At 35.4% G+C, this 26624-nt stretch overlaps 1 protein-coding gene across 3 annotated transcripts in view; it reads right to left on the bottom strand.

The window, feature by feature from the left end:
• Positions 1–26624, bottom strand: part of DMXL1 (Dmx like 1) — a 160886-nt gene that overhangs the window by 54142 nt on the left and 80120 nt on the right. For 2 of the 3 annotated variants that reach the window (XM_090276614.1, XM_090276615.1), the window contains exons 26-30: positions 24976–25052; positions 22481–22608; positions 21775–22023; positions 9863–10038; positions 1789–1919 (exon numbers count right to left, since the gene is read on the bottom strand). In XM_090276614.1, coding sequence (XP_090132740.1) covers positions 1789–1919; positions 9863–10038; positions 21775–22023; positions 22481–22608; positions 24976–25052 — 761 coding nt within the window. Of the gene's footprint in view, positions 1–1788; positions 1920–9862; positions 10039–21312; positions 21427–21774; positions 22024–22480; positions 22609–24975; positions 25053–26624 lie in introns of all 3 variants that reach the window. The other variant, XM_090276612.1, reaches the window with a different exon arrangement.

Raw genomic sequence — 26624 nt, 5'->3', positions numbered from 1 at the left:
TAATATTTCAGCTTATCTTTTATTTCAAGTTACACACATTTATTTCTTCAAATACAGGTGTTTTATTACTGTAAACTGCAGTAAAATACATGTATCATAAATTTTACCAGTGACATAAAGTATATATTCATATTGTTGTGCAACCATCATCACCATCTATTTCCAAACTTATTTTCGTCTTGCAAAACTGAAATGCTATACCCATTACGCAATTATTCCCCATTTCCACCATCTCATAGCCCCTAGCAACCACCATTCTATTTTCTGTCTATGAATTTGATTACTCTAGGTATCTCATAGAAGTGGAACTATACAGTATGTCTTTTTGTGACTGGTTTATTTTATTCAGCATAATGTCCTCAAGGTACATCAATGTTGCAGCATGTATCAGAATTCCCATAGTTTTAAAGAATGAATGATATTCCATTGTATATATGTACCACATTTTGTTTATGCATTCATCTGTCAACAGGCACTCAGGCTGTTTCTACCAATTGGCTGTTATTAATAATGCTGTTATGAACATGGGTGTACAATTACCTGTTCAATACCCTGCTTTGCATTCTTTGGGTATATACCCAGAAGTCAATTTTGCTGGATCATATGGTAATTATTTTTTAATTTTTGAGGAACTATCATACTGTTTTTCATGATGGCTGCACCACTTTATATTCCCACCAACACTACAAAGGGTTCCAATTTTTCCATAGACTTACCAACACTGTTTTTTTTTTCTTTGTTTTGTTTTTTAATAGTAGCAATCTCAATGGGTGTGAGGTGATGATCTCTCAGTGGTTTCAATTTGCATTTTTCTACTGATTAGCAATAGTGAGCATTTTTTCATGTGCTTTTCAATAAAGGAGTATTTCATTGGTCACTCATATAACTTCTTTAAAAAAATGTCTATTCAAATAATTTGCTGATTTTTAATTGGGTTATTTGAGTTCTATTGTTGTTAAGTTACACAGTTTGACTTTTGAGCCAAGTACATATTTTTTATACACAAAAAACAAAAAAACAAAAACACATAAGTATACCAGTAAGTAGAAATCTCATAATAATTTTTCTTTATTAAAAATTTTTTTTGGTTTAATAGTTGATTTTTTATTGTATTTTTTCTATTACCATTTATCCCCCTTATACCCTCTTCAGTCTCAACTACCCTCCCCCTGTAATTTTCCTTTTCAATAAAAAAGTACTGTACTTCACTTTCTCTAACATAATTTGTTTCTTTTGGAAAATAATATATTCTTCTATCACATCACTAACAGACCATGTCTTAACATTTTTGTTTTATCTCACATATACTTTTCAGATATAAGCAACATATTAATAAAAGCAAGATAACAAACATACCATCACTCCTACATGTAAGAATAATGCTCACTGAGGGCGAGCATTTTTCACATTTACGATTTTTATCATATGTGGAAGTCATTTTTAAAACATTAATCATTGACATGTTAGAGTACTAGTGTTATACTGGGAAATAAAACATTTTCTGGGCTAAACAGTGTGGTTTATTTATATCAGGGAGCAAAAAACAAGGAATAATATGACAGCAGTATTTGTGGGGACTGATAAAAAGTATAGATTGTTCATTCATGGAAAATAAAAAAAATTTAACTGGAATTTTTGTTAAGGAAAGAAACTTTCCAATTTCAACTACAGAAATCTGAGTTATAATGTGTTTTAAGTCCCAAGCCTCTAACTTCACATGTATTATTTTTAAAAACACTATATATGACATGATTAAAAAAAAAACCCTTAAAGTCAAGTGTTCCATACCTGTATGAATTTGAATTAGAATGCTCTTGGAGATGGAAATCTGAAGCTAAAACATCATCATCATCGTCATCACTGTCCAGACTTCCCTCTGAATCATATTCTCCTCTACTCAGGGAAGGGGGTAGAAAAGGCTAAAATGAAAGTTACAGAACTTAGCATTTAACTTTTTGATTTAATACATTTAATTACAGAGTCGAATATTAGCAATTTATCCCATTTTTTGGATACTTCATTATAGGAAGTAAAACCAGCATTTGGATTCCTTTTATTATTTTTTTAATAACATTTTATGCCTTTGACATCACTTAACACAAATTCCTTACTTATTCATCCATTGAACAAATTTAATGAGTATCTATTTTGTTACAAAGCATACTTGATATAAAAAAGTTTAAGATATACACACAGTCATTGCCTCCATAGAGCTTACATTTTAATGGAAAAATAGGCATTTTGTGCTACAAAGAAAAAAAAGACATTGGGATCAAGAGCATGAAAGGCCTCTTTGAAAAGTGGCATTTAAGTGAGACCTAAAGGACAAGAAAAACAGGGAAGAAATAAGACAACAAAAGCAAAGAAAAGCATTTTGGGCGATGCAAATAGTATGAAGAAAAGCTTTAATATGGGGAAGAATTTGGCATAAAAAAGTAACAGGATTAAGTGTTGGGATAAAGGTGGAAAGAGAATGGAAGGTGACAGATCTGGCAGGGCTTTTATATGTCACAGTATATAGAGTGTAATGGAATGAGCTTTAAAGTAGAGGACAGGAAGTGAGATTTATAGCTTAAGCATATTACTCACGTATGATAGAAAAGTCAAATGGCAAGAGTAGAAATGTAGACACTGGCAACTAAGGCAAGAACTGTCAGTTTACATACAGGTGTTAGTGACATAGATGAATAGAAATAACACACTGACAGTATATTTTGGGAAAAGCATTGACAGATTTGCTGATAAATCTGGAAAGCAAGGGAAATAGAGGAAAAAGATGACTTCAGGGTTTCTGGCTTGACCAACTATAAATATAAAGATGAAATTTACTAAAACGAGAGGACTCTGGTTGTGAGAAGGGAAGTAATGGAGGAAATAAATGCCAAAACCAAAATCTTTAATATCAACATTCACAGGTCAAGTAGAAAAAGGATGAGGAGAAGAGATGAAGGAATAAAGAGAAGGTTAGGGAAAACACTAGAAAAGATTGGCATCAGACAATAAGAGTTTAAGTATTTCAAAAAGAAGGAAATGGTCACATGTATTGAATATTGGTAAGAGGTCAAATAAGATGATGATCAAGAAGTTTCAGTTATTTTGACAACATGGGAGCCACCTGAATCTCAACAAGAGAAGTTTCAGCAGAGTAGCTATGTCAGATATCATACAATAGGTAATTATAAAAGGGATCTACAATAACAGAAAGAAAATGCAGTACCCCCCAAATCCATGATTTTGCTCCCTGTGGTTTCAATTACCTGTGATCCAACTGCAGTTTGAAAATACCAAATGAAAAATTACAAAAATAAACAATTCCTAAATTTTAAAATGCATACTGTTCTGAGTGGAATGGCAAAATCTTGCATTGTCCCATTCCATCCCACCCAGGATGTGTATCATCCCTTTGTCCAGTTGTGTCTATGCTGTAAACACAGGGAACATCTTGGTTATCAGATAGACAGTTGTAGTATTGCAATGTTTATGTTCAAGAAACCCCACAGTGGCTTAACACTATGTCACAATGCCTACGTTTTTCATTTCACTTCATCTCATCACATAAGCACTGTATTATCTCACATCATCAGAAGGGTGAGTACAGTACAGTTAAGATATTTTGAGAGAGAGATACCACATTCACATAACTATTACAGCTTATTGTCATTATAATTGTTCTATTTTATTATGATTTTTGTTACTCTCTTACTGTGCCTAATTTATAAACTAAACTTTATCATAGGCATGTATATATAGGAAAAATTACAGTATATGCAATTGCCCCTTGAAAACATGGGTTTGAGCTGTGTGGGTTCACTTACATCAGATCTTTAGTAGACCCACATAGTTCAAACCTGTGTTGTTCAAGAGTTATCTATGTTTTCAATCCATGGTTGGAAATCTGTGTATGCAGAATGACTTCAGTTGTACATGAATTTTCAATTATGTATGTGTGTGTGTTCAGGGTGAAGGGGTGCTCAGAACATATCCTCTGCAGATAAGGTAGTCCACTGCATATAGTTTAAAAAAGCTGAAAAAGCATAGAAAGCAGAAAAATGGGATAACAGCTATAAAGTTTTGGGAGCCAAAGCAGGATTTGGAATGGGAGACAGGAAAGCATATATCTGTCCTGATGGAAGGAGCCAATAGAGAGGAGAAAACTGAAGACAAAGCAAAGAACAGAGAAGAAAAGCAAGGGTGGGATTCAGAATAGAAGTGGAGTGTCTTTGATAGGAAGGACTCTTCATAATAACAGGAAGAAAGAATAAGATGGGAGAAAATATATTTATAGCTTCATTAATAGGATGATAAAAAAGTTTTGTCTGATTTTATTTTTTAATGACTTAAGAGATGAGGTCATCTGTTAAGAATGAGGATGGAAGAGATGTGGGAAGTTTGAAAAGTTATAAAATCTTGTGTCTAAGGAAGCCTAATAAAGAAACATAGCAGGCAGGATAGAACTTCTGGAATAGCTGAGTGAGGAGGTTGCTAAGTCCTCTCTCCAAAAAGCAGTAATAAAACCGCACAAAATTGTAAAAAACAATTTAAATATATTGGGAATTCACCAAATGCATCTAACACTTAAAGCACTATTCAGGAAAAATCTACTAAATTTCTGGTACCAAAAAAAAAAAAAAGTAAGAATCTGGTATTTTTCCGTCATCCCCATCCCTGCCATTCTGTGATGTAATTGTTCTACCACGGCCAGAAGGGAAGTCTGTGAGGACTTAGACTCTGCTTCTTAGCCAGAGTGGGCTGACTTTAATAAAAATTCCATGCCAGTGACACTATCAAAAACAATGGATATCTCAGTAGTAAACAATTAGGGAAAGCTAACATCTCAACTATCCTGATGCTGTGATTTGGACTGGGGCAAGAGCAGACCAATCAGAAATTTAACAAGATCCAGGAACAAGAAAATCTCACTAATCAGGAATCTTATATCCAGTATACCTGTGCTTCAAAAATGAGGAAAAAATATATCCCTATATAAATAAAGTGCTAGTAAACATTTGTTCAATGAATAAATGATTCTGCAAAAGGCAACGAGGAAAGAGGAAATACTAATGCCCTTCTTCTCACTGAAGCATATAAGATACAAGAAAAATAAAAGCCAATGCTTAAGAGGCCAGGGAGATGGATGTCAAGAGAAAATAGTGAGGTGTCAATTAATACAAGGAAGGAGAACATCCAGAAGCTGAGTATGTACAGAACTTGGCTGGTCACAGGAGAAGAAGGAGATATACATAGGCAGTTCTTGCGTTGCATGTAGTGTAGGAATGTAAAAATGACTATGCAAGCTGAAGCCATGCAAAGCAATCTTAACAATCAGTGGGAAATTACAAATGTTCTGTGACTGTTAAAAATATTTGGTAAGACACTAAAAACTCTTACAGTTGGCTAGGAAAATTAAAAAATAGTAAAAATAATATTTATTTTGTACTGTACTTAAAATATTAGAAACACTGAGAATTAAACTGTGTTTCTTGTGTGTGTGTGTAAAAAATTCATCAAGTACTTTGGTCTTGCTGCCTTCTAACTTATAGTTTAGGACACAAAATAAGCATCTTTTCTAATCCTTGGCAAATTGGCAAGTCTGTATCAGCTTCCAACATAACATGCTGTGTGCTTTCAATATTGTGAAATATGACCAACAGTTCCTTTAATGGGAAGTTTTTTTTGTTTTTGTTTGCCAATTTCACTATCTCTGGAACATCTTCACCCTTTTGTCACACTTTCCGCATTTATGTTGATAAGCTGGCCTTCACTAGGTTTCTCTGGCTGCACATCTAGAGTCTCTTAAATGACAGCAATGTCAATAATCCCAAACTAGCTAATTTTTCTATAACTTTACATTTTATTTGGACTTCACTTCCAGTACTATCACTTTTCATTGTTTTTTGTTGCACTTTCAGTAGTGTTAGCTAATTCCCTCTTATAATTACCCAATTTTATAAAATGTCACTTGGGTTTATCATGGGAGACAAGGAGGCAGGACACCACCCCTTTTCCTGACTATTATGAACTGAATAATAGGCTCTAAATGACCAATCACTGACAGACTCTGAAAGAACTGCTGTGATTAGACACTGATCATGAAGTTCATCTGTTATTTTCATTTTAATTTTTGAACTGAAAAACTAGCAGGGGACTTTGTACTTCATGCAATTACTCACATTTAATATATGGTGGTAAATTTAAACTTGAACCATTTTGTTGAGAGACTGATGTTATTTAATTAAAAGTGGTAATGAAATTTATGTGTATCAGAACAATGTAGTACTGCCTGTAGTATAGAAATGGAATGAGAATACGGAATGCACATGAACTTCTGACAGACTTGATTCCTTAATTACTAACAAGTATTGTACATTGGTATTAAGGTGTTAACCAATTTATCTTTTTATCTTAATAAGAACTTTGTTTTATTTAAAATTTAAAAATCATAATTTATCAAAGTGTTACAGAAAGGGGGTGTCCAAAACCCCCAGAGCTTGTGGCTGGGGGATGGGGAAAAGGAAGCAGCTTTCAAGATGCCTTCACATGCCTGAGGCTAGTGGCCAGTGTCTTTGTTATGCAAATGAACTTGACACATCCAAGGCCCGGGAAGATGGGCAGGGTCTTGGGCCAGGGGATGGTATGGAAAGAGCACACAGAGCCTGCATGAGATTCTGTGAATGCTTAAACTGGGTTCCATGCTCTCTGCGTCATAGGATGCAGTCAGGGATTTAAAAATAAGTGGCAGACATTTTAACTACTCACACTATCGTCGTCGGCAGCCGTTCGTCTCGAGAGACGATGGTGTAGCTTCTTAAGAGTCTATCTGCACCGCCGAGAATGGTTGTGCAGTCCGACTCGGGAGTGACACGGTATATGTCTCCTCCCGTGTTGAATCGACATCTTGCGATGACGCTGGAGTGTCCTCTCCAGTGAAGCTGAAGCTACAGAGCCTGGGCAGGGTGATATGGAGGGTCTGCTGTTGCCCATGCAGCAGACCCCCCCTCTCTTCGCAGCTGAAGGATCCAAGGGAAAGACGGAGTCAATACAGCTTGGCTTCAGGTGCGCCACAGGAGTTGCCGGTGTTGACTACAATGTCAAACCGCCTTAGGGACTCCGGCTCCGGATTTTCTGTCGGGGTTTACTCCCTTAGCCTTTCCCCTGAAGAGGTATGCCGCAAGGCAGCGGAGGTTTTTTGGAATCAGAGTTTTCCTTCTCTGATGTGCCCTGACTGGAAGATCGAACCAGCGACACTTAGCTCACAGGCCAACGCTCAATCCACTGAGCCAAACCAGCCAGGGCTAAAGGGAGAAAAGTAAACTGAACAAAATACAGTTAATAGTTATATTTAAAAGAAATTATCCTGGGAAAGGGGAGAATGAACTTGTAAACTACACTATGCACAACTTCAGAGAAACTAAGCTCTGAGGAGAAACCTCAAAGAAGAGTTCCAAGAAAGAGGTAAGACAATGTAAAGAGTTGAGAACTGGCAGAGGTCAGGAAAGAAAAATAAAAATAAAACAATTACAAATAAAAGTCTACAAACAACAGAAAAAGAATAAACAGAACTTAGCCCTTTGAGTGCCATGCGTAATTGCTAAAATTTGTGTGAGAAATGCCAGGCTATTTTTTCTGAGAAATGTAGAGTTTATGAAAAATGTCTACAAAAACATTATTCATAATTTGCTGAAAATTTCACGACAAAGTTAATACACTCTTCTTTTGTAAGCAGTGTTCTTTGACACAAATCAGCAAAAAAAATTGCATTAAAATTATTTTATTATAACAATTATTTTAGAAAAAATAAATTCTTTCCTTCAATATGGTTTTTGAAGTATAATCGTCGGCAGCCGTCCGTCTCGAGAGACGATGGTGTAGCTTCTTAAGAGTCTATCTGCACCGCCGAGAATGGTTGTGCAGTCCAACTCGGGAGTGACACGGTATCTGTCTCCTCCCGTGTTGAATCGACATCTTGTTATGACGCTGGAGTGTCCTCTCCAGTGAAGCTGAAGCTACAGAGCCTGGGCAGGGTGATACGGAGGGTCTGCTGTTGCCCATGCAGTATAATATATGGCAAAATATAAAACCTATGATTATAATTTGAAAAAAACACATAGCAACATGGAAAACAAGCAAGAAGTATGCCAAATATTGCATAAATTTTTGAAAAAAAAATCATAACGTACAAAAAAAAGTGAACACAAACGGCATTCACACTAGAGACATATAGATATCAATAGTGAAAAACAGTTTATAAACAAAATGCTAACGCTATTATCTTGAAGCAATGAAAACGTCATTAGCAAAAACTTCCTTATTATGCACACTACATACAGTTTTGATGATTATTGCAAAGATAAATGAAATTAAAAGGACTGTTTAAAATGTAAGTAAAAATTATAACAGAATTAATGTCAGTATTTGAACAAGTATAAAAATTCGAAATTTGGATCAACACGAGAAAAAGTTGTATTAATATGTAACCTGAGGTACAAAAAAAGGGAACAAAACATAAAATACGAATTATTCCATTGTTATTTACGTTTATAGCCATCGAAAAAAGAAACGCTGGGAGCGATGGTGGCACTTTTGGGAAAATTTGTCAGCATTGCTCACAGCGACGTTGGCACTCAAAGGATTAGAACATGGTCAAGAATATGTAGCCACAGTCAGAGTAAATGTTTAAAAACCATGTGACTCCAATAAAAACTCTCCATTGTTTTTAATGTCACTTTAAGGGCCAAAGCAAGTCTTTACCACAGTCTACAAAGTCACACATGATCTGGAACCTTCCCACTTCTTTGCTTTCTCTCCTACTGTTCCTCTGACCTGTCTCCAAACATGCTACCACTTCATGGCATTTGTTCTTGCTGTTCTCTCAATTTCCTCCAAATATCTGAGGCTTGCTTCCTTATTTTCTTCAGTTATCTTCTCAAATGTCAAATTATCATAAATCCTTTCCTGGCAACACAATATGAAATAGCAACTGACCCCACCCAACATACTATATTAATTTTGTCATAGCAATTACCACTGTAAGACAAAGTATATAACTTGTTACTTCTTCCCCATTAAAACATATACACTTTGAAGGCTGGGACTTCATCTATTCCATTCATTGCTCTACCCATGGTACGTAGAATAGTGCCAAAAACACAGACATGCTCCTTAAATATTTACTGAATATTTACTGCTTTGAAAAGGGGTCTGACCGTGCAGTTTTGAGGAGGGGACTGACTATGAGGCTTTGAGAAGGGAGAACTCCATGCAGTTTACAAGGAAGCTGAGAATCCACGAGGTTCTGGATTAAAAGCTGGCGAGCACCTTAACACAGACAAGACCTCCCCCAATCAAAATTGAATGATTGGCAGCTACTGGTAAAGCTGAACTGTGTCTAGGAAGTAGGGAAACGGTATCTCTAACTTTTCTAAAACTAGCCTGGTTTGGTAGGGGGAGGCAGAAATATGTGTGTGTGGGTGCTTTAAGGAACATAAGACTTAACAGCAGAAATCCGCAAATAATCTAAATCTATATAACTATTAAATAAACAATTCTTTTTCTTTTCACTAAACTCTGGTATTAAAAGTTATAATTCTGGTGGTGAGCAATCGGGCCCCTAACTAAACAGCTCGTGGGTTCTGTTTCAATCAAAGAGCCTAGGGGTTCTGTAACAAAAGAACTGCCTTAAAAGCTGGTTGGAAATATAGCCAAAATATTTTAGGACATGTTTTTTGGTAATGTAGCCTGAAAAAAGAAAATTTTCCAAACCAGGGTGGGACAGTATTTGGAAGCACCGACAATTACACTTATTTTAAACACTTTCATTTCCATTTAACTGCATAAATACTGATCTGCATAGCACTTTTATTACCTTGGCTATGAAATAGTCCCAGATACTAAGCTCAGGTGGAATGAACTTCTCTTTGACTGTTAGTGACTCCTGGATTACTGGTGGTGAAGAGGATGGTGGGGCAAGTTCTCTGCCAGACATTTTTGACGGCCTAAATCGTTTGATCTGTTTCTCTCCTTCTTCCACTAGTGACGAAACTAATAAGAACAAAATAAAGTATTATTAAGTACTGTTTTCATTGTATAAAGTCTAAAGTTAACGACAAATAAGTACACACATAAAAGTGAGAATCTTATGATGGTAAGGTAAGAAAATAGGTAGAGGAAGTGAGACAAAAATTACCTTATATAGCAATATCTGCTTTTATCTCAATTTGTCTGAATTTATCTCATTCTCTGAATGCTGACTTATGGAATATAGTATCTGCTTATAAATGAGCCCACAATTTAGCTAAGACCATGTTAGAAGATTATCTACATTGTTCTATTTTGTTTTTTAAGAATATCTTGGTGAAGCCCTGACCAGTGTGACTCAGATGTTTGGGCGTTGTCTGGCAAAGTAAAGGGTCACCGCACATGCCTGGGTTGTGGGTCTAGTCTCAGTGGGGACATGTGTGTGGGGCAACGGATGGATGTTTCTCTCTTAAATCAATGTTTCTCTCCCTCTCTTTCTCCCTATGCCCCCTTTCCCTCTCTCTGGTAATAAATAAATAAAATCTTTAATAGAAAAGAACATCATGGGTTGTCAATGTTAATTAAAGACAACAACTCATGAAACTCTTCAGTAACCACTGGCCTTTTAGCCAAATATAAAACTACCTTTTCAATGAAAACACATAAAAATTCAAACACATAACTATTTAATTAGCCTGACTCAGACTTTTAGAAATAGTTTGAATATGGAATTTTCTAGTCAATGGAATAACAAAGGCTTAGAAAATACAATCTTCATTGTTTTAACTTCTAAACATTTAACAATATTCTTTTAGTATTTTACCTTAAACTATTCAGGGTATTAGCATATAAATACAAGTTATACAAATCTTTAAGTAACACTATATCACAGGATACAAATCACCAGTAGAGAATCAAGGATCCTAGACATTGGCATAGTCTGACAGGTAAACAATTCCACATTAAGGCACATCAATATTCTTCAGTGGTTTCAGTGAGAATTTACTTACCTCCAAATGAATGCAATAATTGTGCTGTAACAAGTTTTGATTTATTGTTTCAAGCTACCCAGCTTGCATCAACAACATGCTCATGCATCATATCAAGCAATAGCAAAGCTGAGCTTAACAGAATAATTTAGTTATTTCAGAAAAAGGAAATCAAAGTGAAGAGAATTAGTATTCTAAGAATTGCTAAAAAGTGGTATGATTATTACATAATCTTTCAAAAGACTTTAAAAGGAACCATCAAATCAAATGTGTTAATTTTTTTCTGTTATTAGTAATTGATAATCAACAATCATGTTTCCAATATATCTGCTGAAGACACTCACATATATTTGAAAACTTAAACAGTGGTTTTTCCAAATTCTCATCAGGTGGAATATTCATAATATAAAGGCTTTTATTTTTTTACCTTTCTAATAATTAATGCTATGGTTTAAGATAAATTTATCATTTTACTTCAACACTATTATTTTGCCTTTGCTTTTAGATTACAGTAGTCCCTCTCTATATCGCGGTTAACTAATCGTGGCCTCACTGTATTGCGGGATTTTTAAAAATATTATATTTAAATTATTTATCGTAGATTTTTCACTTAATCATGGGATTTTGCCGTACTGTACAGTAAATACTAAAATGAATGTAAAGTTCCTACTTTGCAGAATTTCACCTATCGCGGAGGTGTGGGGTCTAGAACGTAATACCTGCCATAAGTGAGCGATCACTGTATTAGGTTTCATAAAAGCCTGGGGATCTCTGAAAAATAAAACTTGCAAACAATGCTAAATTAATAATTTGTCAATATTGCTGTATCCTAAAAATGTAGTTTTTAAAAGCAAAACATCAGAGGGTTTTTAAAGTAAGAAATCATCTGAAAGTATAGTCTGTGAACCCAGATACATGACATGAAAATAAGAGATTAACCACACTTGGAAATATTTAAAATTACAGACCCAATGCCAGGAGTGTAAACTTACTTATAAAAACACTATGGATAAACAAGGACAACAGGGAAAAAATGGCAAACAGGTGCCCAGTACTTACTGCTATATTACTTGGAATGCTATAAATCAAAGGACCTGAGTGATGCCTCCCAGCTAACAAACGATATGTAACTTGTCATTAGGGTTGATGCTGCCTCTTCTCCCTTAAATTGCCACAAGACCTAAGATAATTTTATGCTTACATCACGTTGAGTTAGAGTGGTCATGAAGCTTAGGGGCAGCAATAGAGACTGTTTAGTCATTGGGTACTCACTGCTTGTTTTTGGAAATGCTAATAATTAAACATCAGAAACTTCTGCCACTCCTTGGGTAAAAACTGATTTTATTGTTCCATTATTAATGAGGGTAAATGTCTACTAGTAATAGAAGAAAAAAATCAGAATTAGGGAGAAATGAAAAAGAACTTGAGATATAGAACTTATGAATTATAAGGAGCATGAATAGGTAAGAAAGTAGGTAAAAAAAGTGAGGTATATATGGGAAAAGGACAGAATTATACATTGACATGAATTAAAAATAAATTTCTTAGCTGCTTGGGATTCATAGAATGTATTTTTTAAAAGTGGGCTTTCATGTCAAGATTGTAGACTGAGCATACAGATATACCTTCGTTCCCCTGTGAGAAGCCATGTCCCCATTCCCAGCATATTCTGAAGTGGTATTCTTAGAATTAAGGAACTAACACCCCAAAGAATTCAAAATGGAAACAGAGACTTGTTGAGGCTACATATAAGGAAAGGACATAGGAGTAACAAAGGAGTGAGAAAGACAATGCTGTTTTTATCATTAAGTTCTTCTGTATTGCTGGATTTGTTACCACACACTTAGATTGCTTTCATTAAAATTAAAACATAAGAATAGAAAGGCTAGTTAACATGGTTTTTTAAAAATTGTTTATTTATTTATTTTTAGAGAGAGGGGAAAGGAGAAAGAGAGGGAGAGAAACATCACTGTGTGGTTGCCTCTCACTCGCGCCCCCAACTGGGGACCTGACGTGCAACCTAGTCATGTGCCCTGACTGGGAATCGAACCAGCAACACTTGGCTCACAGGCCGACGCTCAATCCACTGAGCCATAGAAGCCAGGGCTAACACTTATTATTTTAGGTTTATCGTTTTAAATCAGGCACAACAGCCCTGGCCAGGTGGCTCAGGTGGTTGAAGCATGGTCCCTTAAACCAAAAAGTTGCTTGTTCAATCTCAGATCAGGGCACATAACCTAGATTGTGAGTTTGCTCCCCCATAGGGTTGCATACAGGCCCTGGCTGGTTTAGCTCAGTGGATTGAGCGTCGGCCTGCGAGCTAAGTGTCGCTGGTTCGATCTTCCAGTCAGGGCACATCAGAGAAGGAAAACTCTGACTCCAAAAAACCTCCGCTGCCTTGCGGCATACCTCTTCAGGGGAAAGGCTAAGGGAGTAAACCCTGACAGAAAATCCGGAGCCGGAGTCCCTAAGGCGGTTTGACGTTGTAGTCAACACCGGCAACTCCTGCGGCGCACCTGAAGCCAAGCTGTATTGACTCCGTCTTTCCCTTGGACCCTTCAGCTGCGAAGAGAGGGGGGGTCTGCTGCATGGGCAACAGCAGACCCTCCATATCACCCTGTCCAGGCTCTGTAGCTTCAGCGTCATCGCAAGATGTCGATTCAACATGGGAGGAGACAGATACCGTGTCACTCCCGAGTCGGACTGCACAGCCATTCTCGGCGGTGCAGATAGACTCTTAAGAAGCTACACCATCGTCTCTCGAGACGGACGGCTGCCGACGACGAGAGGGTTGCATACAGGAGGCAACTGATTGATGTTTCTCACATCGATGTTCCTCTCTCTCTCTTTCTCAAATCAATAAATATATCCTAAGATGAGGATTAAAAAAATGATTAAAACAAAAAATTTATATTCTGAACTATTTTAAACCAGACACAACAGCCCTGGCCAGGTGGCTCAGTTGGATGGAGCATCGTCTTGTACAACAAAAGGCTGTGCATTAGATCCCTGTCAGGGCACATACCTAGGTTGCTGTTCAATACCCCATCAAGGCACATAACATACGTATAAGAGGCAATCGATCAATAGTTCTCTCTTATAACCATGTCTCTCTCTCTTCCTTCCTCGCTCTCTCAAATTAATCAACATATCCTCAGGTGAGAATTAAGAAAAAAAAAAAAAATGACCACAAAGTAACAAGCAGAACCATCTCATTCTCCACTTCTCAATCTAAGGCACCCTTATCCACTGAGCTAGTCATGAGTATGCCAGACTGTGCACAAAACTTCAGGAGGCATATGTCCTGGGCCTTCAATTTTAGCTCCAAATTTTATTCTTTTTGGGGGGTGTGTAGGTAAATAACTGATTATTTAAAACATTTTATAATGAAAGCAACAGATGGAGAAGATAAAAGTCATGTAAGCTTAAGATAAAATAGATTTCAAATCTACTTCTTTCCTTCAGCAAGGTAATTCAGTCTAAGAGGTCTCCTAAGAAGAATGTATTCATTCTCAAACATCTTTTCATTAGGGGTGTGAGAACTACAAATGTATGTGAACACAAAATAAGTATAAAACAAATTCTCAAAATTATATGTAAAACATGATATTACAAGTAAACTTCAAAGATTCTTAAAAGGAAAAGATAAAATCAAGAGATTAAATAAGCAGTGAATTTAAGGTATTTCTTAATTCTCAAAGAAAAAAGATAATAAAATAAACTCTGGCAGATGACATTATCCAGATTTTACAAAGACTGTTTGACTCTCAAGGTCTGCCTAGGATCATTACTTCACACAGTACCTTGCACTTACTTCACAAATACCTATACAAATGAACTGATGGAAATCTTAATAGGAAGTAGTGATCTGTCTCCAAATCAGAGCAAGGTAGTCTCCAATGGTGTTCAAAATGACTCATTGAAATATGGAAGGAAAATATTACAATTTCTATTTAGACTTATTTTTTAATAAATAGAAGGGGTAAGGAGGAAAAGAAGAGGAGAAAAGGGGTGAGAAGGGGAGAGAGAAAAGAACAGAGGAGCAATAGAGAAGAAAGGGAAAGGGGTGGAGGGAAAGGGGAAGGCACAAGGGGAAGGAAGAGGGAAAAGGGCAGGGAGAGAGAAAAGGGTAGGGAAAAGGGAAGAAAAGAAAAACTGTCAATGTTTAATACCTGCACCATCAATGGTACACATTATTTATTTATTTTTTAGTTATGTTTTATTGATTATGCTGTTAAAGTTGTCCCAATTCCTTACCCCTTTGCTCTCCTCCACCCAGCAAACCCCCTCCCTCTAGTAGTCCCCCTCCCCAGTGCACGTCCATGGGTCATGCATAAAGCTCTTCTCAACATCCCACTGTCCATTCCCCACTCTCCTCCTATGCTTCTTAATTCCTGCACCATTTCCCTCCCTCTCCCCACTTCCTCCTCCCAGCTGACCTCCCCCCATATGCTCCCCATACCTATGATTCTATTCCCACTCCAGTTGCCTGCTTAGTTTGCCTTTGTTTCCATTCCCTAGCTCCTGTTGTTGATAGCTGTGATACTGTTTTCATTTTAATGTTCATAGTTTTTATCTTTTTCTTAAATAAGTCCCTTTAACATTTCATATAAGAATGGCCTGGTGATAATGAATTCCTTCAGCTTTATCTTTTCTGGGAAGCATTTTATCTACCCTTCTATTCTGAACGACAGCTTTACTGGATACAGTAATCTTGGTTGTAGGTCCTTGCTTCTCATCACTTTGAATATTTCTTGCCAGTCCCTTCTTGCCTGCAAAGTTTCTTTTGAGAAATCAGCTGACAGTCTCATAGGTATCCCTTTGTAGGTATTTCTCCTCTTCTCTCTTGCTGCTTTTAAGATTCTCTCTTTAGCCTTAACCTTTGGCATTCTGATTATGATGTGTCTTGGTTTGGTCCTCCCTGGGCCTAGTTTGTTTGGGGACTCTCTGTGCATCCTGGACCCGTATATCCATTTCCTTCCCCAAATTAGGGAAGTTTTCATTATTTTTTCATATAATTTTTCAATTCCTTGCTCTCTCTTCTCCTTCTGGCACACCTATGATTTGGAAATTGGCACGTTTATAGCTGTCCCAGAGGTGTCTAAGCCTCTCCTCATTTTTTAAAATTCTCATTTCCTCCTTCTGTTCTGGTTGGCTGTTTCTTCCTTATGTTCCAATTTGCTGATTTGAACCCTGGTTTCCTTTCCTTCACCACTTGTTTTGTATGGATTTTCCTTCATTTCAGCCAGGATAGCCTTCATTTCTTCCCCACCCTGTTTAATCTTTGCTGTCAAATCTATGAGCATCTTAATCATGAATGTCTTAAACTGTGCATTTGTTAAGTTGTCTATCTCCTGGTCTGTTAGGTGTGCTAACTGCTGGTTGCTTACTTGTGTCACTGGGACCTTGATATGCCCCGTTCTCTGTCACTTCATCATGGCAATTTTCAGTGTTTGCCTCTGTGATTTGGATGGGGCTGTCACATCTCTTACATTATAGGCGGCAGAGCCTTAGGTATTCCTTAGTGCTGGCGACCGTTTCACCGCATTTTGGCACTGTATGTCGGGGAGGGGTCTGAGGGAACAGTGCCGGCTGCCGCTGCTTTTCCAGGCACTTCTTCCCCTTCCTGTACAAAGCAAGCTGACTCCTTTTCGAGACCAGTAGCTTCTTCCTCCTCCCCAGCCCCCAATTGCTTTCACAGTCAGAAGCAATTCGGCTCTATTTTCCCAGGCTCTGGAACTGCAAGCTACGTGGTCTAGTTTGGGGCTGGGATCGTTTCTCTGGTTTAAATGGTATGACTGTGTTTTTCATCAGCGCTGCTGCTTGCCATGCCCGCCCGCTGCTCTCCCGTGAGCTGGGCAGCCTCTAGCCACGCTGCCGCCAAGCATCACCCCTGTAGCTGCTGATCCGCTCCTCTTTCTCTCCATCCAGGTTCCATCCCTCCTACCTTTTTGGTTGATTATTTCTTCTTTATTTCTTTGCTGAACTTCGCTATAGTTTTGGTGTTTTGGATTTTCTGTTTTTTTTGTTTTTTGTTTTTTTTTTTAGTTTTGACGTGGTTGTAAATTTCTTCTTAGTTTTGACGAGACACAGTGTGTGTATTTACACCTCCATCATGGCCCGAAGTTCCACATTATTTATTTTAAAAAAGATACACATATTGGTGTTTTGCTCAAACAGGTTTCATGGATAGGTAACTGCCCTAGAGTACTACTTTGCAATCACCCTACTGGCCATAGCATATAAAATTTCAGCTCAAGCTCAACAGACTTACTAAAAACTTGATATATTTATTTATCTATATCTATATAGATATACAGATATATACACATACACATACATACATACCCACACACACAATGAAATATTATTCAGGTGTAAAAAGGAAGGAAATCCTGTCACATGTTACAACCTTGAGGACATTATGTGAGGTGAAAGGCAGTCACAAAAAAATACTTAAGACTCCCTTATACAAGGTATCTAAAGTAGTCAAATTCATGGAAACAGAAAGTAGAACGGTGGTGACCAGGGGATGGGGGAAGGGGAAAGGGGAAGTTGCATAATGGGGATAAGTTTCAAATTTGTAAAATAACAGAAGTTCTAGAGATTTGTTTCACAGCAATGTGAATGTACTTATCACTACTGTAATATATACAAACGGTTAAGATAGTATATTTATGTGTTTTTGACCACAAAATATTTATAATAAAGAAAATGGATTAAAGCTATTTTGTTGCAGCATTTAGCACTGCCAGATATATTAGAAAATGGCGTTGGACATAGAGATCACATGCTTAGGCTCAGTAGCAGTGATGGAGTCTAGGCAAGAGCTGAGGTGTTTTGTAAAAGGGTATTTATCTGTAACTTTTACACATGTGCATTTCTTAGCGTTTCTTTTATCTTCTATGCTTTCTCTGCCCTGATTATCTAAGAATTTGCCTTCCCCAGTAGTTATAAAATGAATATAGTGCTTTTTAACATTAAAATTTATTTGATATGGTCCTCAATGAAAAGTATGTCCAAGGATTCTAACAAAAAAATGTATTCCCTTTTCCAGTAAACTAGTTATTTTGCAGAAGAGCAGACAATTAAGTGTTTGGCATATTCAACTATACAGTAGTCCCTCTCTATATTGCAGTTTACTTATTGTGGCCTCATTGTATCGCGGGATTTAAAAAATATATTTAATTATTCATTGTGGATTTTTTGCTATATCGCAGGAATTTGCAGTACTGTACAGTAAATACTAAAATGAATGTAAGGTTCCTACTTCGCGGATTTTCATTATCACGGGATGTCTAGAATGTAATACCTGTGATGACTGAGGAATCACTGTATTTTAAATAGTTGATTTTGTTTTATATTTAAATATGTTGATGTCTTTTTCTGGTTAAGGAAGGTTGCTAATTTGCTAAGGAAAAATAGCAACAATATGTATAATCATTAACTACTGAATACAGAACTTTTATTTTATACAAGTTTTTGGGAAAAAGAAAAACATCTGAATTTTCTGACCTGTATTTAACATAAATCATCAAATGTCAAAAATATACTTTAAAATGTCTAGAACATCATTAGAATTAACATAATAAAAAAAATGACATGCTTACCGCAAATATTCATTTTATATTTCATTCTCAATTTGGAGACATAAAAAATCATTACTGTAAGTTTAGCAAGATAAAAAATTCACAGTTCTTATAACTGTAAATATTAACACAAGATACAATAAAAACTCTTGAAATATTTTAATTTGCTATGTAATATGCAACTAAAAGCAAAAGTATGGATTTCTAACTGTTACCAGAAAAGAGGTTATTTTTCTGAAAATTCCTATTGTTTAGTTGATGGTCTTTAAAAATTAATCATAATAATAAAATAATTCAGAATTCCATGAACATTTACCTACACTATAGTTTTAATTAATTAGAAAATAACAAATCCTTCATTTACATTTAATGGAGAGTTCACAATGCAAATTAACTTTAATTTAAAAATAAAGTATTGATTTATGTACATTAACCTGCCAAACTAACATCTAATAAAAATCATCTATCATTTTCTTATATTGCAAAGCTTAAGTTATAGTTAAAGTTTATGTCATTAAAAGAATTAGCACATTGACTACATAATAGAGAAGCATAATTTAGTTCATGAGACCATTATTTCAAAGAAAATTAAAATGAGAATTTTTACCAGAACAAAGAAACGGTGACTTTAAGTTCTTCTCAGAGTACTATACTGATGACAACACTTTCTAAAAGACAGCTTTTTAGGGGTTCCACGCATGTATTTCATCTTCAATTTACAATACTTTGACATTGATTAGGTTGTCATAAAAATGAAATACTCTAGACTTGTCAGTTTTCCTTTGGCCAAATTTAAATAGTAAAACCTAAAAAATGTGTGTTAATGTTGACTATATTCAGATCAACCTTTCTAAAACATTATTTTATACCCTTGGTCAACAATGTATGCTAAATATATGTGCAATTACATTCTTGGGACATTATAGTTACGATTAGCAGTAATACAAACATGCAGGGCTGCTTATTTACAACCTAAAATTTATCAGGCTGCTATGCTGCTTTAGTTGGTGAGCTTTCAGAATAACATTATACTGCGTTCAAAAACTGAGATTTCAGAACTCTGTCTGATATTGAAAGTCACTCTTACTTGTTTTTTGTCTCAGCTGACTTTCTGTTCTCAGATTTTCTCTCTCCAACTGTCAGCTGATCTGCTTCTGGACTGCTGCTTGTAATTACTATTGCTGCCTTCACTATCTACTGTCTTCACTTCTTTTTTTTCCTGTTTCTCTTTCTTTTTCTCAGTTTCTCTCTCCCTTCTCCCCTCCCTTTCCCCTCTCTTCTCCTTTTCCTTCTTCTCTCTCTCTCTCTCTCTCTGCTCTTTCTCAAACTAGATCAACTTTGTAACTATCAGACCTTTGGCTTCACCATTCAGTGAATGTACCCTTATTTTCTGGTTAGCAAACTGATGAATCATATAATTCATGTCTTCTGTAAACCTCTGGTTATTGTTTGTATTCAGAATAGTTTCTGGGTTCTCAAAAACAGATGAGCATCACATAACCCAGATGTGGCTACAACTAGCTCAACCACTAAGTGAACCACATATTAAATATTCTGTATTATTTGGCTACCATGTCCCAATCCAAAAGGTTAAAACATATAGGTGCAGGTAATTTATGATCACTTTATTTAGGATTCAAAAAGTGGGGAGATAAGGTTTATGACAGTACTCATGATAGGGCATACTTGAAAAATAATTTATGTAACGGTATTTCTGTCTAGAAACAACTAAATCTGAGTGGTTAAACAAAGAACACCCTGGACCTTGAGTCTGGTTCTTTATATATCTGTGTTCAGCAAAACTGGCTGGAACTGAGACCTACTAACTAGCCATTAAGAATGTATTTTTAATTTTTACAGGTATGTGAATATTCCATAACAAGAATTTATCCCTTTTTAACATTCCACATTAATAAGATCAGTCAGTCTTAACAAATGCTTTTCTCTTAGAACACACTACAAACAGGGAAAAAATTAATTTACTGATTATTTAAGACTAATCTTAATAGAGCTATAAGTTTAATTGTTAGACTTTGAAGTTATTTAAAAATAAAGCACAGAAAATTACTCATTAAAAATTAGAAAAGAGATGTTATAGAAATCAGAATATTTTTAATAATTTTAAAAGCGAGATTATCACATATGGGCTAATAAATTACAAAAAGAAAGCTTAAAGAAAGGCAGAAAACATCATGAAGATTCTTTTCAGGACAAGAAAGCTCAGTGTTTTAATCTTTAAATAAACACATATAGTTTTACTATTAGAGTGTTTAAAGAAGGGGATAAAATTGTTTCAAATATTTACTTTTCATGGTATTATGAACACTTAGAAATCCAAAACCCCAATGGCCAGAATCATAATATGCAAAATATAAAGCAGCCTCACTTGAAATGTTTTTTTCAGTCATTTCAAGCCATAGTTTGATTTGCTCTGATTAGCAGTGACATTTCTTTATTTCTATACATTTAAAAACATGTTAAAATCTAAGGGACAGAAAACATCAAAATAAAGAATTTAGAAGAAGAATAAAAATGCAGAGATTATTTTCTAAAATGCTAATCATTATTTTAAATCAAAACTATGGCTTGCTTAAAATAAATTATCAAATTTCTATAACAAGTGCCAAACAAAACAAAACTGGCCCACTGTACCCCAACCCCTTCAAAATAGCACAAGCAAGCTGAACTGTAAAAGCCTATTTTTAAAGCTCGTATCTTGCCTGAATGACTGGGAGGGCTATAAGAACTGATGGTTGAAAGAGCTTTGGAAAAGCCCACACATTCCATGGAGAATACCACTACTTGGTGGGGGGTAGGCATAGCAAAGTGCCTTCCTGCCAAAGAAAGAAGAGAGTCTGTATTTGGGATAGAAGAAAAACCAATGTTACGGTATATTTAACAAATAAAAATCTCAATAGTGCAAGATTAAAGAAAACTACATTTGATAGTTCTAATTACTGGTACATCAGTACCTTAAAAGTTTGAAATTGCACCAGAAACTTTATACTGCATTTTCACCACAAAACTATTTGTTTGGGATTCAAGAAAATGGTCTGTATCAAGATCTTTCTGAGAATAAATTAAAATGTAATTACACATGACAAAGTTACCATTCAGATGAATAAATGAAGCCTCAATCTTAAAAAAAGAAAAGAAAAGATTAAACAGATTTAAAAACTAACCAGGTAATGACTTTGAGTGTGTCTGTTCTTTGCTGGAAACATGTGCACCTCCACCAAACACCGCAGACCACATCTTTTCATTTAGAGGATGTGCCACAATCCGAAATAGTTCATTACTAGAATGTGTTGCCAAGCCATGGATGAAGAGACTGAGATACACTGCGGTGAGAATCTCACAGAGCAAAATTGTAAGCCCTGACTGGGCTTCCTCACCAGAAGAATTCAAAAGTCGAATTAGAGAAGTTATTCCTAGAACAAACAACAAACATAGATACAATTGACAATAAACTTAACAAATATGAAATTGACTACATTTTCTAATTTTTTAAAAAACTTTATTGTATCAGGATTAAAATATTTTCTTCTATAGATTCATAGGCTAGTAGAGGTTATTATAGTTAATACATGAATTCTAAGCTATTTGTTCAATTTAGAGAAACACTGAAAATCTGTAATCTAATTCAAATGTGACAGATAAAAAAAAGTGATGTAACAGAACATTTGCGTTATTTTAATATAATGATGAAGGAAATATTAAAGTTAATTAGATGCATAATTTGTAATGAGTGGGGAATACTGAACTGGTATTAATTCTAACAATACTTAACAATGATTATCATACAGCAAAACCCAACCAAGCCTATTTTTTCCTCATCTGATTAAATTCAAGCTAGGAAAAAGTCATACATATATAAATCATTTATACCTGGCCACTGAGCTGGTGATGTATTGGGAGTTATTGCTTCATCTAAGCTTCCTGTTTTCAAAGAATGCCGATGAGGAAGCAGTACTGTCTGATACACCATTCCGGTAAACTGGTTCGTTTGAAATGAACTAAGGGAGAAAATATTTAAATAAATAATAATCTACAATGGCCCACAATAATAACAATATAATAAATAATAATATATACAATGATCTAAAAAGAATTTCACATATAATGCTCCATGTTTTAGATCTAACTTCTAGGGTACCTTAAATACAAATTTTGTTTATTAGTTATACTGCTATTACATCTACATTATACTCTATAGTCTAATGCTATATTAAAACCAAGTGTCCTTTAATTGTAAACATATACATTTTCTAAATTAAAACACATGTAATAGGTTTTAAATATATTTATTTAGTGAAAGACATAGAATATGTACATATGACACAACTGAATTACTATTGAGCACAAGTAGCAACCTTATATATCACACTTTAAAGCAAGGTTATCTGGTTGAAAACAAAGTCATTTTAGGTTTACTGTAATCTGATATTTAATGGCAAGACTAGCCTATATGAGAGTAAGTTACATCAGGTATATATACCAGGTTCCAGGCAAATGATAAAAAACATGGTTTATGTCTCCCATGAAATTTACAGCCTGCTGGGGAAATGAGACACAAATAATTTTTTACAATGTTTTTAAAGACAAAACCTATATATACAGTGCCATGAATGCAAAAGACAGGAGCATTTCATATAATGTGGGAATTCAGAATTAGCTTCTCTAAGAAAATGTCACTTTAATCTAAAACTAAATAGATAACTGAACAAATAATTTGCAAATTGACATTGAAACTATGAAATGTAAGAGAAAATGGTCCATAAGATTTTTTAACCTGTCAGAAATTTCTATATCATACATTACATAAAGGAATATAATGTTTAAATATAGCACATTTAATGGTTAGACCTGTTCTGATTGGCAAGTTTTATTAGTGATAGCATTTTGATGCATTTGTAAATAGTTTCTCTTGCTTTGCGTTCTAGTTTCAAGACAGGAGAGTAACAACAACAAATCCCATTACAGTAAATGGATATGATAAGAAAGATAAAAATACATTGATGAAAGTAAAGTCACACTCAATAAATAATATGAAAATGAACTCTTGAAGGACCAGGGTCAAAAAAATCAAGTTGAAGCAAACTTAAGAATACACAACTAAAGTATTAAGCTTAGGTTACCCATTGGAAAATGCAAACACATAAGACAGGCAGACAGTAAAAATTAATGCCAAGGAAGGCTTACATGGAAGAGACAACAAACTCAGTGAAAGACCTGCATCTGAGGAAGCAGATTTAGCAGAACATTAAGAAAAGTGCTTTAGCCCCTGGCTGCTGTGGCTCAGTGGACTTAGCGTCGGCCTGCGAGCCAAGTGTCGCTGGTTCAATTCCCAGTCAGGGCACATGACTAGGTTGCACGTCAGGTCCCCAGCTGGGGGCGCAAGTGAGAAGCAACCACACAGTGATGTTTCTCTCCCTCTCTTTCTCCTTTGCCCTCTCTCTAAAAATAAATAAATAAATAATAAATTATTAAAAAAAAAGAAAATTGCTTTATATTCAAAAAGGTTTAAAAAAATCAAAAAATAAAGACAATAGGTTATATAAAAATTGGGCTATTAAAATCAACAGAGATCTTAAAAATTAAAAATAGAATTTCTGGAACAAACTTAGCTAGGCTTCATAAAAGATAGGAAATTGCTGAAGAATGAATTAGTGTCAGGAAAATGAAGCTATGACTTCTCTTGAAATGAAGCAAAAAGAAAGATAAGGAACATATGAGAGGAAAGCTAAAACAAAAATAAGAGGAGCCCACAAGTTCTAATATCTGTCTAATAGGAAAGGAAATAGAAGAGTACAAATATTTTAAGAAATAAAATCCGAGAATTTCAAAGAACTAAAGAAAGACATAGGAAGACGCCAGAGCATTAAATAATATTTTTAAAAAGCCTCGATGATTTACAGTGAAACCTTAACAAAGAAAGAAAAAAATCAACTTCTCTGTAAATTCTTTTCAGTTCCAAGTCAGTCACTCCCTCCTCTGTGCTCTCTAAGCCTTTTATTATCCATCACATTATAGTACTTATCATTTAAGTACTATGGCATGTTATATATCATTGATCAGTTCACATTTGTTTCTAACTAGGTTGACTTTAGTGCACTAGGAGAACTTATCTCAGTGCACTAGGCACTGATCAATAAAAGGCTGCAAATAAGTCATACTGTCGAGGGTTTATTTGAGATTCATTTGCCACAGAGGCATAGTTAAAATTTCAAAGATGAAAAAAAGTACTCAACACTGCAGCCATATGCTTTTCTGCATCATTTAAAGTGCACTGCTGTATACAGTTTTCCCAACGTAAGAGCATACATATTCTGAAACCTCACCAGTTTATTGCAAGCATTCTTAAATTTCACAAAGATATTTACCTGTAGTTATGACTACCACAAAGGCACTGATATATACAAGCAGAAAGTGAGGCTGCTAAAGTATGCATAACATGTACCTGAAAAAAAAAAAACAAAATTACTTTAAGTATGTAATGTAACCTTTTTTCAATACCTAATATAAGCATTTTTAAAAAGATGAAAAAACAATTTTAACCTTCTAAGCTATTTCCTTTTTTTCCTTAAAACTCCTTTCTACCATCTTCTGAGGTTTCACTACAGACAAAAAGATATTGAGACCTTTGGTAGAAATTATAAAGCACATACCTGTTACCTAATTTCTATTTCAAGAGCAAATGGGAACACATGTTAGCTATTCAGTAGTGCATGAACCATATATTAAAAAACAAACCTTTTATTTCAAACTGCTTCCTCCTCAACCAAAATACAAAAAAGCACAACCTGATAAAAGACAGTTCACCTATGGATAATTGAAGAATATGCTACCACATGCTCTAGTTACTACAGAAAACAAACAATTTAAAGAGAGTAAAACTTTAGAGAAAGAAGAAGGTATGAAAGACAGCAATAAAGGTAAATACTTGTATTGGAGAAGAGGGTCTAAATAACAGAAGTAGATCTGAGGATGGAGAAATGTAACCTAGGTAAGAAAGTAGACTAGACTATTAAAAAACTAGGTTCTTGATCTAATTATGAAGTATCGCATTCTTTTATATAAAAATGAGGAATGATAGATTAAAATCTCATTACTATTTCTACTTCTATCATTAATAGACATGTAGTATGAATTAAAATCAAGAATATCATCATGTAAAATGAGAACAGCAAAGACCATGTATGGAAGATTGCAAAAATGATCATAATATTTTTCAGCTTCTCTAATCAAATAACTTCCCCAGTTATTGATTGAATCTGGGCTGGCCTTGTAATAGCCTGCTTTGACCAAGAGGCTACAACAGAAGTCATATGTAAATATGAACCTAGTCCGCAAATGGCCTTGCAAATCCCACTCTTGCTGCTTTTTAAACTCTGGTATCATGATGTGAAATAACCTAGCTGTGATTGTTAATTCCATGTGTCAACTTGACTGGCCCTTGATGTGCCCAGACATGTGGTCAAACATTATTCTGGGTGCATCTGTTAGGGGGATTTTGGATGAGATTAACGTTAAACTGGAACACTAATAGATGTGAGTAAGCCTCATTTAACTAACTGAAACCTGAATAGAAGAAACAGGTTGTGTATGAAGGAACATGCACTGAGCTGTGACATGGGTCTTTCTTGTCTTTGAATTAGAACTGGCTCTCTTTTTGGGTCCCAAGTCTGATGGTTTTCAACTGGAATTTACACTATCAGCAATCCTGGTTCTCAGCTCTCCTGGGTCTCCAGCTTGCCAACTGCAGATCTTGGTACTTTTCAGCCTCCATAATCATGTTAGCCAATTGCTTATAATAAAGCTCTTTAAACACACACACACACACACACACACACACACAAAACACGCACACGCACACACACCTTATTCGTTCTGTTTCTCTAGAGAACCCCAACTTTGCTCTAGGCTTGCCTGTTGGAAGATGAGACACATATGATACAGATCTCTGTCAGCCCTGCGAACAGTCTACCGACCATCAGAAATGTAAGTGAGGTCACCCTAGATCATTCAGAAT

The sequence above is a fragment of the Furipterus horrens genome, unplaced genomic scaffold, assembly GCF_987537825.1.
Source record: "Furipterus horrens unplaced genomic scaffold, mFurHor1.1.pri manual_scaffold_5, whole genome shotgun sequence".
Classification (NCBI taxonomy): Eukaryota; Metazoa; Chordata; class Mammalia; order Chiroptera; family Furipteridae; genus Furipterus; species Furipterus horrens.
The sequence above is the reverse complement of the archived record's forward strand: the minus strand, read 5'-3'. Positions and strand labels throughout refer to the sequence as shown.